Raw genomic sequence first — 17,941 nt, 5'->3', positions numbered from 1 at the left:
CGGTCAGGTCCAACGAGGGCCTTGATGTGTCGGAAGTAACGATGTTGATTTTCATAAAGATTTTTGTATTGATTATTCCTATCATTATGATTATGCATTGTTTGTGTAAAGACATAAGAAAATGGGGACTAGCCATTCTATGTGATATGTAATTAAAAGATTCCCGTGTCAATTGATGAAAAACTGTGTGTAATGAGAATATCGTTGACTGGTGCATCACACGGAGAAAAAAAAAAAAAATCCCTCTCTAAATCCATGCATTGTGCTCTTGATGTTATAAAATTCATTGGATTTGCTGCTGCATGCAGGGGAGCTGACACATTTTCCATCACGTATCTGGTTTTCTGGCTCTCTTCTCTCTCTTCTTTTCCATCCCCTCCTGGTATTGACAACAGTATTGATCGTGTGTATGGTTACACACCTCAAACTACTAGGGGGCCCCTGATAGAAATGAGCTGTGTTATACATAAGGCGATGCCATTCTTTGCTTGTACATGAGACAAAAAGAAATTCCAGTCCAGTGAAACCAAACACAATACAGGAATCTCTTTTTATACAACCATGTATTCTCTGTCAGTTCTGAGTTATTGTTCTTAAAAGAAAGGGAGAATAGAGGAAGGCTACTGAGGGACGGTGGTATTTATGGGTCAAGGCAATTTTGCTATTAACACATCAACCACTTTGGTCTGTCTTCTCTGCGTGCCCTCCTCCCTTTTCTCCCTGCCTTAATACTCTTTTTTTCCCCCGGCTTTCTCACTGTGAGGAGAGAAATTTAACCTGCACCCGGGGACATATGTGCATGAAGGATTAGGCAGTGGTGGTGCGAGAATGTAAGAGCTATCAAATAGGTGTTTTTATTCTTGTGTGAGAAAAACAATCATCGATTGCTCACCACAGTCCTTCCCCCACAGCTGTCAGTTGGCCTCTCAGACCTGTTTTGAAGTAAAGACATCTGATTCCTCTTCCTTTAGCTGCTTCACGCATCTCGTGTGGAGTAAAGTTTGACTGGTCAAAGGTTGTTCAGATAAGGATTTATGATCTCCCACAGTTTACTTTCTAAACATGACTCAGGCTTTCTTTTGCTCGCAGGCAGGCATGGAGGTTCACTGCCAACAGAATTTATATCCATATATTTAGTTTCTCGTACTTGCATATATGATGAATTTCTCTCAAGGGCCAATGGGAAAATACAAAAAATGTAATATGAACAGAACAAATGATTTGTTGATTCAGTGTTGGCAGATATTGTAATTAGTGTTTGATTTGTCATATTATGACTGATGAAAAGCAATTCCCCGTGTTTTGAAATCTGTTGGTGTTGTGTAGCTGAGAGGAGAATGCTGATTAGAGAGCTGTGATCTGCATCTTGTCGATCATTATTGAGTATATTTGTTTGAATGAAGAATTGTGGAGCTCACACTATTGACTTAGTATAACAATGCACAAATAGAACCACACTCCACTGGCAAAATCTGAAAAACGACTGTATGTTCCAAGAAATTAAAGATGTCTTTTTGAGTTAATCCATGTATAAAATCATGAGGTACTTCAAGCGGATGAGCAAGGCCAAAAACAGAATCAGTAAAATCTTGCCTGGAAACACAGTGAGTGCTTCCTGTAAACACTCACTGTGAGGGGCAACTTGCTCAGCCCTCACTGGCAGACATTTTGATTTACATCTCTTATTGGGGATCTTTTCTCAGGTAACATGTGTGCGATATTCTGCTCATCATTGCCAGAGGTTTTGCCAGAGGTTTAAAAGGTAGTTATAACAATATTATCAATATACCCCCAAATACATATTTTCTTTTTATCCGGTTGCCTGATTTCCATTTATGAGGGAAGTACTCTAAAGTAAATGTTCACCATTTTGGTAAATAAGCTTATTTGCTTTCTTGCAGGTAAAGCGATGAGAAGATTAACGTCACTCTCTTGTCTGTTCCAGTTAGCTGGTTAGCTTAGCATAAAGACTGGAAACAGGAGGAAACAGCTAGCATGGCCCTCTGCAAATATTACAAAATCTTTAAATCTGCCATGTCCATGCAAAAACCAAAGTGTAAAAGCAAGAAGTTGAAGTTTATGGACTGGAATATTTCGTTGGCAGGAACAATAACTTGCTGGAATCTCTGTTGGTTGCCTGGCAACCTCAATGTGAGAACAACACTGCAGGACTCTTTCTTGTTCGGACTAAACAAACCAGATAGTAGTGACGGAGTGTTACCTTTGGACAGAGACGGGAAAGCTTTTTATTCTTCCAAGGCTGTAGCTTCATATTTAGCGAACAGACAGAAGAATTCTTTGAAGCAAAGATATTTGGAGAAAAAGCTCTCAGCAAATCAACTGTGCTAATTTTTAAAAAATGCTCATAGCTCCTTTCCTTTCATCATTGTTCTCCCTACTGCGTTTGCACTACCATCCACTGAAAGCGATTTTTTTCAAGGATGACCGAACCAGAGAGGTCTTAATTTGGACAAAAAAAAGCTCACTAGACAGAAAACTCTTTCATTCTTTCTTTCTGTTTCTTTCTTTTTTTGTGTCAATCTTTCTTCCTTAATAACTAGTAGCGTCATATCTACTCTAATATGAATTGAAGTATCCAACATGTAGTGTGTTTAAGCCAGCGAGTCAAAATAATGAGTTGCGGCAGTCAAATTTAAATGATTAACGTCAGCTGAAAATAGAGTCATTGAAGTGTGAAAGTATTCAGAGACAGTTGGCACAGTTCAGGAGAAAAGTTGATCAGTCTCCTGCACTCCAAAACAGGATTTCTATGTCACCCCACCTTTTGTGCAACGCATGTCACCTGTAAAATTCATTTGAATGCTATTGCTTTTCTTACGTGTCCCAGTGGACCCTCAGAGGAAGAGAACGTGGCCTTGCTGCTTCTTTGTCCATGTCAAAGTGCTGGTGGTGATGAGAAAGACCTTAGAATTTTTTATTTTCTCACTTTTCAATCCATTACTCAGTTGAAACGTGGACATACACAGGATGCTGATGAGGAATTGCTCTGCGTTTGTTAAAGCAGTGGGAAGTAGAAACTTCAATCAGTCATCAGTCAGTCTTCATTGTGTGGTCGTGTTTATTACAGTTGTGATTTGTGTCCCTGTAATGATTCCGGTATTCAAGTTTTTTTACATCACAGCTTTCCATTACAGTAGAATGCTTTCAGCGATATTGTACGACATTATAAGAACCAGAAGTGAAAAGGTTGTTCCAAACATCTAGTGTGATACATTACATTTTACGACTTACTTTCTCATCCATATTAAGTGATCCCAGAGCAGCTTTCGTTTACTTAACATCAGAAAATCATTTGCAGCATAAAAGCAGTTAACAGCGTGACCTTTATAGCTGCATTTTTACTTCCCTTTGACAAAATGTCTGCTATATGTAGAGCCTTAAATCCCAGTTGTATATCTTGGGGCCACAGATTTAGAACTTAGATAAAGTGATCTTGGATCTCACACTGCTGTGCATGCACACTGTATGATGTAACAGTAATATAGTGCTTTCTTTGGAGAGGTTTCATTGTTTCTCTGATTTATTTCCCCTGATTCTTCAAATTCTCTGCTTCCCACACTAGGGAAATCAACCAAAAGCCAACAACAATTAAATGTATAAGATTTATAAGCAGTGCACCTAGTCATCTTGTTGTTTCCTTAGTAATAAAACATCATGGTATGATAAAGACAGTGTGGCAGTGTCCATGGAGGATCCACTTTAGAGGTAAAAAGGAAAGTCATTCAGTTCTGTGAAAATACATTTCCTGTGTTTGGTATCACACACACACACACACACACACAACTCAAACTATCCCTTCAAAGACAGTCTTGTGATTTGACAGCTGCCTATGTGACTGACAGCAAGCTGACTTGACACAACCGGACCACAAACTAACAATAATAATAAAGAAATTATGTGAATCAGGTACACATCCTGTCCAGATTCTTTCCATTGTTGTTGCTGTTCTTTTAAATCATGAGGAGCTGAAATACGGTGCAATCTGTATCTCATTTGGAGGCAGATTGGGTTTTAAACTTCTGAAACAACATATTCAAAATCCCAACCTGTAAATGTTGTCATTCCAACATACTGCATGTAACAGCAGAAGCACAAACACTGCCATTATAAACGGCTGTAAAATATTGCTCTTATTAAGTTTTGTTATGAGTAGGGACTCCTTCTGACAGAAGTCCCTCAGGCTCAATGCTGTGGGCTTCTTTGCAACTGCATGAATGATCGCAGCATTAGAGCAGCAGGGGCATACAGTGCCACAGTGTTCTGAAACACCCTAATAAAGATAAAAAGTACCGAAACCATCTTTATTACCACGGAGACTACACAGTGAATGTTGTTAAAGGGCAGGGGGAGAAACAAGTTACACAGGAATGAATGGGCGGCTGATGGATGTCGGATCACTGAGGTTTGACTGAACCTTATAGCAGCTGGGATTTTCCCCACAGGGTCCTCTCTGATTTCTTTGCAGCAAATTCATTCTCAGTTGTTTGTAAAGTGGCGTTGAGTAATCTGCATCCATGTACCTCAATGGCAACCCAAAGAACATCAGCCGGACACAGTTGATACTTTGGCATAAATAACAGAAACGCATTTTCAGCAGAGCTTCTTTGCTAATTAGAGCAAAGCTCCATCAGCAGAAGTGGATGTATATCACAATTGAAAGTAGTAGGAACAATGCTTTTTTTAGCATTTGACATTTTTTTGGCCTAAAATATCAAATCTCTTGGTCATAGCTTCAGCCCACTGAAAGCAATGCATTTCTCAATTTTTCCAACGGGGCAGTAGAACTCTCACTTGGTGACAAATCATTTCAGTTGACAAATCTTGTAATGATATATGATTGAGGTCGTCTGTGTGACTCCCAATCACCCAATCATTCATCACTATTGCTGTTGCAGACATGCCTCCTCACAGCTGATTTAAATTGCCAGTTGTTGTTGTTTTTAGTCCTTTCATCTAAGAGCAGAACAAGCTTCGAATGATAATCTTTTTAAAAGTTACATGAGAGAGAGAGCCTGCGGCGGTTTGATAACAGTGGTCACCCTGCTTTTTGATTCAAAACAACGGTCCAGAGTGAGAAAAGCTACTTCTATAGAATACATTTCTCCACAGCTCAATGCTGCATTTACATTCAGTTCAATAACACACCAATAGGCTGTGGTAATGATTGCTCCTTAACTCCCCAGTCTAATCTACTCGTGACATTTATGAATAGGGCTTTGGCTCTAGCACATTTGTCAATGTGCTTTACAGAGACAGAAGTTAGCGTCTGTGGATCACCATGAGCGTATGATTACTGCGGCTAGAAACAGTGAACTAATTAATAAGCGGTTAGCTGATGATCACTTCATTGTTGCCTTTAGTGTCCTGATTGCTCTTGAAATAATACCATTGATGATCCCATCACCATGGGTATCTATTTAATAATTTTGTTTTGGCACAATTAGCATGATTTCAATTTTCATAACTTATGCAATATGCATTTTAATACAAAAATACATTACTGTAATATTCATGCACTCTGTCCTTCATGCAGTCATCGCTATAATGTTATGATAACTTGTGTAGTCATGTGCAATGAGTGTTGTCACAGCATATTGCTTTGCTTGGTTAGACTAGAAAGACATTTTAACATTTTACAAATATTTTATTTATTTATATGCTTTATTCAATGCATGCATACCAGAGCAGAGCAGCAAGAAAGTTGAAATGACTAAGCGACAGTGTTTTTTGTTAATTTTTGTGTTTGACATTTCTGTGGCACTAACCTCCAAAGGACAAGTAATGGAGTCAAGTTGTATAAATGATTACAGTATTTTTCTTTAGCAAGCTATGGCCTGTACATGACAGACATTTGAATTACAAATCCAGCATACAGATAAATAAAACATGCTCATGTAATAAATTCATATATTAGTAGCTGCACTGATCTGCATATTTACAGCAGTATAAAGTTGTTTCTTAAAAACAGTCAAAGGATGAGACTGCTCATATTCAATATTTATGTTATTGTCAACAATTCCTATAAATACACAACAACGACCAATGTGTTAGTGCGTCACTTAATACTTTATAACCTCCCTGTCTGTGGTTCTCAGCCCCAAGCATATTGTTTCCTAATTATAAGACATAAATCTTGACAAAAAGGTCACAAATGTACACTTTCATTTAAAAAATGAAAATAAATCCCTTAAAATTTCTCACTGCAGGACTGTTAATGTGAGATCCCCTTAAAATAAACGGCAGTGCCCAGGTTTATCATAATAGAATAAAATGAATATGACTCCTCCTTTAAACCTTGCATTTAGTAGGCAGAGCTGCCGGTATTTTAACAAAACAATATAGCACGTTTCCCTACAGTACATTTATTCACGTAAATCATTTAAATACTGTGAGTGGCACATTATTTGTACAATCATGAAATTGTGCATGACAGATGAGATGACAGAGACTGTTGTTGTAATCAATGCACAACATGTCTCTCTCCCTCAACAGGATAAATGTTTAATCATAACAATGCATCACATCTATATTACTGTAAAGAGAGTTGAAAAATCAAAGATGTATCAACAAGATGTAAGAACACTGTGCAGATTCAAACAACTGGTCATCTCTATAAGTCTATAACCTTGAATGAATGAATGAATGAAGTGTATTTATACAGCGCTGTTCACAGACAAAAAAGTCACAAAGTGCTTAACAGAGCAGAAATTTAAAAGCATAAAAAACACAACGTGGCCATAGGGCCAATAATTTACATATACACATAAAAACAAAATGAAATTCAAACATATTTTAAAAGCAGGTCTAGGACATGGGTTTTACCCAAACGCCAGTCTAAAAAGGTGCGTTTTGAGCAGGTTTTTAAAAGTGTTTACAGAATCTGCGAGGCGCAGAGTTGCAGGCAGAGTATTCCACAGCCTCGGTGCTACTGCTACAAAAGCTCGGTGACCACGGGTTTTAAAGCTTATCCTCTCAGCTCATTTGCGCAGTGAGTCATTAAAACACTCATCAAATATCTTGATGAGGATTGACCCATGCAACTGCTCGAGCAGAAAGCACATGACCACACATAAACACTCTGGATACAACAGTGTCTCGACTTCAACATAACAAATGAGACCAAATGTTCCTCTCAAAGCCTGGACTATGCATCTTGACTCGTGACCACATCAGAGACACACAAAGCTTTTTTTGTTTTTATCTGGCCGGGGAAAATTTGAGCTCTGATGTGGATGAGAATCTATAGCCTAATGTAAATGACAAGAAAGATATGAAGCAGAAAACATCTATGAACATTAGACTACCTAAGATGTGCTTATTTTCCTCAAATAACAACTGACCGTAACTGTAGGCTATGTTGTAAAAAAGACATGCTTATTAATTTAGTTACAGGTATGAGGACTTTTGAGAACACTCTTTAGTGCAAGCTAAAGCGTTGTTATGTTGCTGGTGTCACCTATTTCCAAAAGCTGCCGCATTGTTTATAACTATTCATCTGAACAAGAGAGAAAAACAGCACAGGTTGTGTGATCCTGACCATTTAATCCTTATACTGAACTGTGTGATAACATACATCTGGGTGTCTTAAGTGGGCTTCTCTGGGTCGAGTTCACACTTCAGTGCGCAATCACGAATGAAAAGCATTGAGCATTCCTGTCCGACTTCTTTCTCTCTATCTGACTTGTGTCAAAACTCTTTTTTTCCCTTCTAGTCCAAATGCTCTATTCAGAGCCTCAAGCCACCCACACCATCCATTTATCTGTATATATGGTGTGAGTGTGTGTGTGTGTGTGTGTGTGTGTGTGTGTGTGAGAGAGAGATTGAGGGAGAGAGAGAAGTTTTAGACCTTCAGAGTATTATGTGAGGTCAATACGTGATGTCTTCTGGCTTGCCCTTGCTTCTTAACAGGCTAGTTTATGGCTTGCAGTTTGATATAAAGTCAAAGTCAGGATCAGGCTAGGGTTAATAATAAGTTGAAGCGGTTCTAATCGATATTTTTATATTAACAATGGCTCAAATGACTGTGTAATGCGAAAGGTTGCTCGTAAAGATAAACCCACAGAGGACTATCCCTCGATTCTGCTGCTTTACGGAGCATCTTTCAGCTCATTGTTTTGGTTTTATGGCCCACAAATTTGGTATAGTCTCACCACTTAACCTGTTTCCAGCTGCATCCGTCTAAAACCAACTCTGTGTTACCCGCTCAGCACCAAACAGCAGACAAGAAAATTGGAAAATTGGCCAAGTTGACACAAACCTTGAAATGAATGTTGTTCTGTACCTGCTGGATGTGTAATACACATTTATTTGCTAACATGTTAGCCACATCAACTTTATTGACCTTATGCGTTTAAGTCTGTTACGTTGTCTTTTTCCTTTCTGCCCACCAGAATGTGTCCAGTTATCTGCTGCCTGGGATCACTTTGTGCCTACAAGAGCTTCTAGTGCTTCTACCAAGTGACCAAGTTACTTGATGTTTTTATACTTTGATAACTAATACACTTTCAAGATGTTTGACTACTCCTTTAAGATCTGGGATACATTTCAGGTTAGAGCAAGGACTAGCAGCAGTTTGTAAATGACAACAGTGGATGGAGCGTCCTCCCATGTTGTATAATAGCAGCAGGAGTGCTTATGTAAAAGCTGTGTGAGAGTGCTTTTGCAAGTGTTATGTTTTTATGCCCAGAATTAACCAATACTGCCTGACTACAACAAAGTCAAGTTCACTAATTTGTGGCTGTGACAGACAACAAGGAGAAACAGCATCAAAAGAATGCAAATTCTATTCCACAAACTAGTGTTTTGATGATAATTGCCGTCACTCTATCAATTATTGTGTTGCCTTTAAGCATGGCCAAGCATGTACGCAAATGCATTCAACTGAGTTTCAATCTGCAGGAATAATTTTCTCCAAATGACTGTCTTGTGTGTGCGTGTGTGTGTGTGTTTTTTTTTATTGACTGAGGATACAGATAATAAAGCATAACATTGTGCTCATTTTCATGACCAGTCTTTTTCCGTAACACAGTTGGCGAACAAGGCTGTCTTTCCAAGAATATTTCTCCTAATTTGTTTTTTTTTAATAGAAAAGTCAGCATTGATTTACATCATTATATCATAATTCCCTCAATGTGTGTGGGAAATATGAGCTATCGTGGAAGCAGAGAGGGGAGAAAGATCTGAAGTTCTTTTTCAGAGAATACAGTTTTCTATCCCACTCCTGCAAGCGAGGCTTAAGGGACCGTTAGTCTCCATGGACTCTCTCTGTGTGCCAGACTTCACTGGGTTTAGCACAAGAAGCACAACTTATTGGATTACGGGGTCCACCGTCTATGCTCATACTGCTGGAGGCTGTGTATGTGCGGGGGTATAAGTGGGTGGGCAGCTTGTGAACCGAGGGTGGGATGGAGTAGTAAATACACGATAAATTCCCATTTACTTTCGTATTTTATATGCAGAATTTCTCATAGAGCCCTGCCTTTTCATGTTTAGAGGTTAGAAGTTGAAACAGGCCCGCGGAGCGGCCTACTGTAAATGAAGCAGGACCGTCAGGGCTTTTTCATGTTTAATGTGGGTTTACCACAGGAAGTGTTTTGTCTGCATGGCCAGGATAAGGTTTTGGCATGCATACTTGTTTAGATGGACTCTCTGCTGATCATAATTGTCCATATGCGGACAGAGATTCACAGTGGAAGTGATTTACGGGAACAAAAACGCTATTTGTGTCCTTGGTGCCTATTTGATGTCACTCACTCTTCTCAGATTTCAGTCTAGGTTGAGTGGGATGTTGTGTTTTCAGGCTCATTTGCCCTCATCTGGGTATTCTTTTATTTCCTCTTTCAATGCTGTAGATGCAAAAACTAAATCATGATAATACGGTTTCTTGCTGTAATAGTTTCACAAACATTAACACGAGAGAATGAAAGCATACTGTAGTAGGCAACCACTGGGATTTTGTCCCGCATCATTCAAACATGCTTTGATGGTAGCTGTGCCCTTTCCTTAGTGGGTTACTTAACGGAGAAAATAATCAAACAGACTGGGAGGAATCCTTGCATTTGCCTCTTTATTATTTATTCCCCTGGCATGGCACATAGAAAACATACACTGCGGGAGCAGTAATTGGAGAGAGGAAGTAATCACACCAGTTCCACAGTAAACCAACACAACACCTCTAACTGGATGATGACTGGCCAAGGCGGTGCTACCACTGTACTCATTATTGCATGGTGTAACCATCCAGGCTGCAGAGTATGCTCATGATGGGCAGGACATCTGTGAATAACAACTGATTGTTGTTAAGGAGACAAAAAATCAATTTCACTGTCAGAGTGGACATTTAATTGCAGAGATTCAGGGGGTCATGAATATAATGTGCGGCCCAGAATGTGCTGGCTAAATTCCACTCACGTAGCTCTTTGAGGGGCTGAGTGACTGCCTCCCTCTGCCAGAAGCGCCATCCTTGTCCCAGTGGTGTTCCACCTTAAAAAGATGAATATATGTGCCCAACCGGCTGCCTGACATTGACACACCGTGACTCACGCTCCCGTGCTATTTCAGTATGGCTGCTGGCAAGCCTTTCTGTAGCCTCTCCCCTCCCTGCTTTGGTCATTTGTGTGCCTCCTCTGCTCGGCTGTTTACTTGTAATTTGGACATCTGTCAATGTGGTTTGTTTGCTACCCTGTGGTTGCGATTTGGGTACCTTTGCCAAATCTGGGAAGATAGATGGGGTTAGATTCGAATCTTGGCTGCAAAGACAATGCAGGAGTTAGGCTACCTCTCATCAACCAAGTTTTGTGGGATAATTAAGAAAGCATTGGGTGTCAAAAAGGCTGCTCTGTCACGGAGGTCACAAGCGTATTCATCATTCTTGCTCACACTCGCTCTCCTGCTGTCTTCATGGTGGTCTTGTGTCCCTTTACTGTCTCTTTGTTCTTGCCTTGTCCTGTCACACAGTCTGTTCAGCGCAGTGCTCTGGTGCAAGAACCTCGTCTTAAACCATGGGGGGGAACAAGTGGGGCAATTAACCACCTGCTGGTAAAGCAGCTAACCGCATAGCTTCACACACACCCTGACATTTGCAGGATCACTCATGACCACATTTTGGACAGATTCATAGACGTAATGTCACTCATGCACGCTGCATGAAGCCCAGGTATCCAGCTTGCAAACACACAGCGTGGAGCACTAGAGGAAGTGGGGTGGTGCTGCTTTCAAATGTACTCTCTGATCACGTTTCATCCGGAGCGTTACTAATTTGTTCATCTCTTTAATGAACATTAATTAATTATTGGCAGGATTGCATTAACCCAGCACTTAGGTTTCCTAATGGCAAATGACATGCTCCATGCTCACATCACCTACTGTACACTCTCACGTAATCAATACCGAATCATTTCACCGCTCCATCCAATTTCCCTGGCAGTCAGATTTTGGGTCACCTGCCACAGTGAGGTTTTGTATTGTAAAACTGGAACTCCAATTAAAAACTCGCAATTTCACCAAATCATTCATAGCTGAAAGAAATTGTGACACTTTAGGCTGGTTTGTATGGCTCAAACTATTTGTGATTTCTGTGACGAGCTTAATCATCTAATTAAATATTGTATTTACTGGCTGAATAGTGAAGCAGTTACACTGCAGTTTTCAGCTCAGTCACCATCTTGGCAATGAGGTACAAATCAACATACGGCTCATTGTGTACTGTCTGTCAGTGACTGTGTTTTCACGGATGTGTCGGGAGGGAGTGTCAGGGAAAGATTGGAGGAAATAGAGCACCCCATTAAAGAAGTGACATTGCTGTTCAACCACCAAAGCAACTACATACCAAATATTGTTTTTGGCAAAATCTATTTCACAACATCCAAACTACTTTACAGTATACAGAAATCAAATTGTATTGACAAGTCATGATACGCATCATTATGGAATGACAGATGATAGATATGATTACCATAAAAAAAATGCAGCGCAGCAAAATACCTGTTGAACAGCTCTACACTAGCAGGTAATAATTAACCTCTGTCATAAACTACCGCACATGAGTCTGTGATTAGAAGACAAAGGGACAAATCCAAAACAGAGTTTCTATTTCCTTTTTGTTTTAAATGATGTTAAACATTTCCAACTTACAAAAAAACAATTTCCTAAAAGAAAACATATTTGTAGGAGGTCTTAAATGTTCCAGACTCTGGGAGTGGCCAACAGATGCACTATGGACAGAGAGGGTGTGGCCATAGTTACTGCTACTGAGTTTCACCTGAGAACAAAATAAGCCAGCTCAACCAGTACTGAAGCACTGCCAGGTCTCCAAGGACATTTGGATTATTCCTAAACTTTAAGGTATGTCAGAGCTTATTTATTTGTCCGTATTTGGTTTTCTTGGTAAGTGTGTACTTAAGAACGAAACAGCTCTTATCTCTGCTTGTTTTACATTGGTATTCACAAGTGTTCTAGACCTCACCTGCTCTAAGAAAGTGAGACAAATTAAAGACTTCCACTCCACGTTAGACTTCAGACAAACAGCTGTGTTAGAGGAGTAGATGACAGTGGAGATCTTTTCCCTTCCATGGAATACATTTAAAGACTAAATAAAAACAGGTAGTAGACAATTACTGCAAATACATTCTCGAAATGTTTCACTTCATGTTTCTCTTCATGTTGCACTTGCTTTCAGGTTTATAATGGAGCCTGTATTCACAAGCATGAGGCAAAAGTTGGCTGTGCTCTTTCTGCTCACTATTCAGCTGAAGACAGGTGAGTCTAATTTCATTTCTCAGGAATGTGTTTTAGGTTTCAGATAAGAAAGGCCAAAGCAAACACACTGACAGCCCTGTTCATGAGAAAGCTTAGGTATTCTGATCATAGAGAGCAGAATTTATATGATCACTTACAGAACTGGTGTGTTTAGTGTCTGGGCTGTGACTATACACTGGCCAGTCTGGCATGCTTTCATCTGCTCTCAGCTGAAAGCATGAGAGTAATACCACTGAGTGAATTGCATTGCAGACAATCAATGAACTGTGTACATAATGTGGGTGGCTGACGGGTACCCTGCGTAACATTCATAGCTCTTTCTTATATGTACTCCTGTCAAACTGGTGTTTGCGAAGAAAGACAGTGAGAGACGTCATCGTCCCCAGTGGAGGAATTACTCTTGGGCTTCATTTTATGATACACAAACAACATAAAAGCACAAGTGAAATTAAATGTATGCAGCAGAGTGAAAATGTACATATAGAACACATGCACAACTCCTAGCACTGACAGGCCCAAGAGAAGGTGCCTATTTGGATATTTGAAGCTCTTTGTGTCAAGTTTAGTGACTGCCTCTCCACATGGAAAACACATCTTCCGTAGAGCCCATCATTTTGCCCAAGAGGGCTTTGGCAGTGTAAACATTTGTCTGACTAATTTGAGCTTTTTTTTCAGAATCCCTTCGTGCCATTTGCCATTTACATGCTTTTATAAATACCTCTGACGTACTTTGCTTTGTGGCATTGAAGTGTTTTCAGGGAGTTGGATTTTATTGGTCTCAAAAGAGAGGCTGGTTTGATTTATCATTGTGGTCCATTAAGACATTTAGTGAAGGTTAATTACCTAGATGGGGAAATGGTGAAAAGAAATTTGCTCCAGATGTCTGAGAAGTTGAATGACAGCATTATCAAGATAAATTGCTTGGATCTGTTGAAACGCACCGACCACGTAATAACAATCAGCTTTGAGTTCTTTCTATAAACACCAAGCTATCAGCAATAATTCAAATGCTACGATGGCTGTAAACGGTGAGTAAGCAGGGTGTGTTTCAGCCCAGAAACAGCTTTTAACTGCCACTTGTCAAGTACTTTTTTCCAGTGGGTTCAGTTTTAATCATCATTTCCCTATATATTTCTGACAACTAATGAGCCTCAGGAGTTTAAATTAATACACAACTAATTTTCACAAAAGTATCACTTTTTCTTTTTATTCCGGCTCCAAATCCTCCTCAGTTTGACTTAAGAAGCCAATTAGTCTCAAATCAGCACCTATACTCCACTCTTACACTGTTTACAAGCATAAGCCCAGAGCTTGAAACCATTTAGTTGGAAAAATATATATGCAGTTGAGACAGAGAATGTTTATTCTGTCTCTCGGCTTGGGTAGAACACTATGAACATTGGAGGGAGACAAATCTGACGTGACTTTTTCTGATCCATCAGATGTGACGGAGGCAATGGAGGTGACGTCCTCAGGGCCACAGACCATTCCAAAGGCCCAGGGGGAGACAGTAAACCTGGGATGCACCTTCACCCCCGGCCCCCTAGACATAGGAGAGCTGGACGTTGAGTGGTCCAACGTCAGACCAGACATGACACAGAAAGACCAACTGGTGTGTATTTGAGGACAGAGAGGGATGTTGTTGTAAAACCTGTCTGGGAGGTTGGACAAAATACTACAGCGTTCAATAAACATGCAAGAGTAGGGGTTATCTCTTTACCTTTGAGCTCTGTTAGTGGGAAAACCTGCTTTTGAAGATGTGTCATCACTCAAACCCATCTTTGCATCTCAGATCTTATCCTATAGAGGGGGCGAGATAAACCACTACGGCGACCCCGGGGTCTCCAAAAGGCTCAACTTCGTAACGGACCCCAAGCAGGGAGATGCTTCCATCTTTCTCACTAATGTGAGGCTCGCAGACACAGCCACCTACCAGTGTAAAGTCAAGAAGGTGCCGGGAGTCGACATGAGAAAAGTCACTCTGAAGGTGATGGGTGAGGAGGATTTTTTTCTTGACCAGTTTTACCTGTTTTCGTTTTCTCTTCCCCTCCCATTCTTCTTTTCAAATGTTCATTCATATGGAATGTGGAGTCTCTCTCTAGTTTCTCTTCATGTCTCAGTCAGTGATCACACCTTACCTCTGTAGCCATACCTCACATTTTTCTCCTCTTTCTCATCTCTAATCCTCCCACGACAAACTAAAGCCTTGATGTGTTCATTTATTTTGTCTTTCACTAGTTCCCCCATCAGTGCCAAAGTGTTGGGTTGAAGGCGGAGAGGAGAAAGGTGGCCCGGTGTCCCTCCGCTGCAAATCCTCTCAGGGATCCACTCCTCTCAGTTACACATGGTCGAGAGAGAGCGGAGGTGCACTACCACCCACTGCCACCCAAGGTAAGGAAACATGTTATCAGACGAAAATGCTTTTCTGTATTGCTTTCATGATGCTGTCTTTGTATAAGATACTTGTACTGAATGCTCTCTTCTTTCATTCAGACCCACATACTGGGGAGCTTTTGATAAAGAACCATACAGACGGCAACATTGGAAGTTACGTGTGTGAGTCGAAAAATGCCGTAGGCAAAGGACAGTGTAAATATGCACTGAATGCATACAACCGTAAGTCATCGTCTAACTTTACTCCTAATTAGGCCTACTTAATACTCTTCTGTCCTGAAGGTCGCCTTTTTTCCTACTGCATGCTTTCCAGTATTTGCTGCTGTCTTTCCTGCAAGTCGTAAAATGACACAACAGCCTGTTGTTAAAGCTGGAATAACAATGACCTGAAAGCACCATGTCCTCTTTTGCAGCTACCAATAAGGCGGGTGTCATAGCTGGGGCAGTGATAGGTGCTCTCTTGCTGCTGCTCCTCCTCCTGCTTCTCATCTGGCTCTGCATCTGCTGCTGCCATAAGCGTCGCTATGAGAAAGAGGTCCAAAACGAATTAAGGTATTGTACCAGAGCTGGAAACAATTTGAAACATCCATGAATTAGTCTGAAATATGAGGTTTATCTGAGGAAGACCTGTGAACTGGTGACTTGTTTCCTCAGGGAGGATTCCCAGCCCCCGGACAGCAGACCCAACAGCAGACCCACCAGCAGAAACTCCAGTTTGCGCTCAGTGTTGGCGTACCGCACCCACCCCGGGGTGCAATACAGCTCTGTGAGGAAAAACCTGCCCAGTGTCAGTGAATCAGGCCCCAGTCCCATCTTCATTGGCGAGAGTAACGGCAGATCACAGCCAACTAATGCAAGGGAAGGCCGTCCTTCCCTCAAATACGACCAAAAATTTGGATACCCTGTGTAACTATAAACCAAATGCCTGATAGAATTTTTTATTTTTAGTAAAAAACAATGCCCTCTGAAGAGGAACGTTTTACTTCAAGTAAAAAATATGAAATTGTAAAGAACTCAATGTATATTATGTATATGACAAAACGTGCATTATTTAACTAGAGAATGATGGGAGTATAATTTAATCTTAGGGGTGAGCTCTTCTACAAACAAATGTACAACTGGTTGACTTTCATAATGCTATCGCTGCACTGTTATTATTGTTAAACTGATTTAGCTAAACTGTATGTAATATGTATATATCAGAAGACTATTTTTACTGGTGCTTTTTTTCAAACAATGTATTACTTTTTTTAAATATATGGCTAATAAAACATGTTTAACTGAGACGTTGATGAGGAGAGTACCATCTAAATCTTATCTTTTATTGCTTTATGATATCTGGGCTGACACAGCATAATAGAACAACATTTGAAACACATTTTCCACTCCCAGAATGTAACCATCTCTTGGAAAAAAAAAAAAAAAACTGAATGATGTGATTATATAAAATCAAATGATCTATATGTTCGGAGGTTCAAATACAGTTTAATTAACAACTTAATTGGGAGTGCATTGAAAATGAAGAAGGTGCAAAACTAGGAATTAAAATCCTTGGTGTATTAACATGGTCAGACAAACATTCTGGGTGTTTTCACAGATTAGAGGCCGATTATTTTCAGGGTCCTTTCTTTGGTCGTGGATAACAAAATCATCCAGAATACCGTGTTGCCAATTTTTACATGAGTCTGGATCTTTTGGTTCATCTCTTTTGGTTCAGCTTTTCAAAATAAGAGTGCACTGCTGCCCAAGATAACTTCATCCAGGATTTTTCAAATCAATCCTCAAACTGCTTTCAAGGAACCAAAGTAGCTGGATGAGAATAAACAGGATTAATTTAGCCTGATATGTGCTTGTTAGCCTGAATTAGTTAAACTACATTTAAAGAACAGGGCCATGGGCTGTTATGTATAAATATAGATTCAAACTATGAGCTGCTCATGAATCAGACTGTGAAGTTAATTTAGCCTCCGATCCCCTTATGTGCAGTTGCCTCCTGGAATTGTTTTCATTTGCAGAACAAAGCACAGCAAAATTGCATTTGATGTGTTGTAAGTTTCTCCCCCATTCTTGGCTCAGCAGTCAGTAAACTAGTTGTTACTCAAGCAGATAGTAGTTGGAGCGCTAACCTGCAGCCACGCTCAGAATCCAGAGTCAGCACTCTCTTTGAGACAAGCTTCCCTCTCTTTTACGTTGACCTTTCTTAAGAAGTTGACGAGCAGCTTCCCCAGCAAACACCCCCACCCACATACATAAACGCTCAAAATATGTTTACACATGTGCCTTTGCAGTGTTTGACTTTGTCACTTGTTTGCTTCACATGGAGACAAATTGAAAACTGTTGACTTTTGTATGCACATGTCCATGTCTTCATCTTTCTGATTAAATCATTTAAATTTGTAAAGAAATGCATATCCATGAGAAGAATCAGTTCTCCTTTTGTATGTGCGTACACAGGTGTGTGCTTTGATCCATGCATGAACTGGGGAAATAGATTCAATCATTTATTACAAATACTTGTCTGGAAACCAGATAGTCTCATCTTTTAGTAATAAGTTTCTTAGAGGGCAGAACTTCTCAGTGTTAGCAGAGTCATATTCTTTTTTAAAGCAAAGACTCCCACTGCAGAGTGTTCTTTTACTTAGATTCAAAGAGTTTTATGCATGAAAATGAGCTTTTTATGCTTTTGTACAAAAAGGCAGCCTGTGTCTTTGAAATTTGGCTTCGGATAGTCTTGGATTGTTTATTTATTATAATATAAACGTAGCTAAGT

At 40.0% G+C, this 17,941-nt stretch overlaps 1 protein-coding gene across 1 annotated transcript; it reads left to right on the top strand.

Moving 5' to 3' along the window:
- Positions 1 to 12,259: 12,259 nt before the first annotated feature.
- Positions 12,260 to 16,463, top strand: vsig8b (V-set and immunoglobulin domain containing 8b). Its single transcript, XM_079161767.1, has 8 exons — positions 12,260 to 12,363; positions 12,698 to 12,777; positions 14,220 to 14,389; positions 14,570 to 14,771; positions 15,016 to 15,168; positions 15,271 to 15,393; positions 15,585 to 15,723; positions 15,826 to 16,463. The coding sequence occupies exons 2-8, from the start codon at positions 12,705 to 12,707 to the stop codon at positions 16,079 to 16,081; spliced, it is 1,116 nt and encodes a 371-aa protein (XP_079017893.1). The 5' UTR covers positions 12,260 to 12,363; positions 12,698 to 12,704; the 3' UTR covers positions 16,082 to 16,463.
- The last annotated feature ends 1,478 nt before the right edge of the window (positions 16,464 to 17,941 follow it).

The sequence above is a fragment of the Pholis gunnellus genome (genome assembly GCF_910591455.1).
Source record: "Pholis gunnellus genome assembly, chromosome: 6".
NCBI lineage: Eukaryota > Metazoa > Chordata > Actinopteri > Perciformes > Pholidae > Pholis > Pholis gunnellus.
This window is presented reverse-complemented; position numbering and strand designations above follow the sequence as displayed.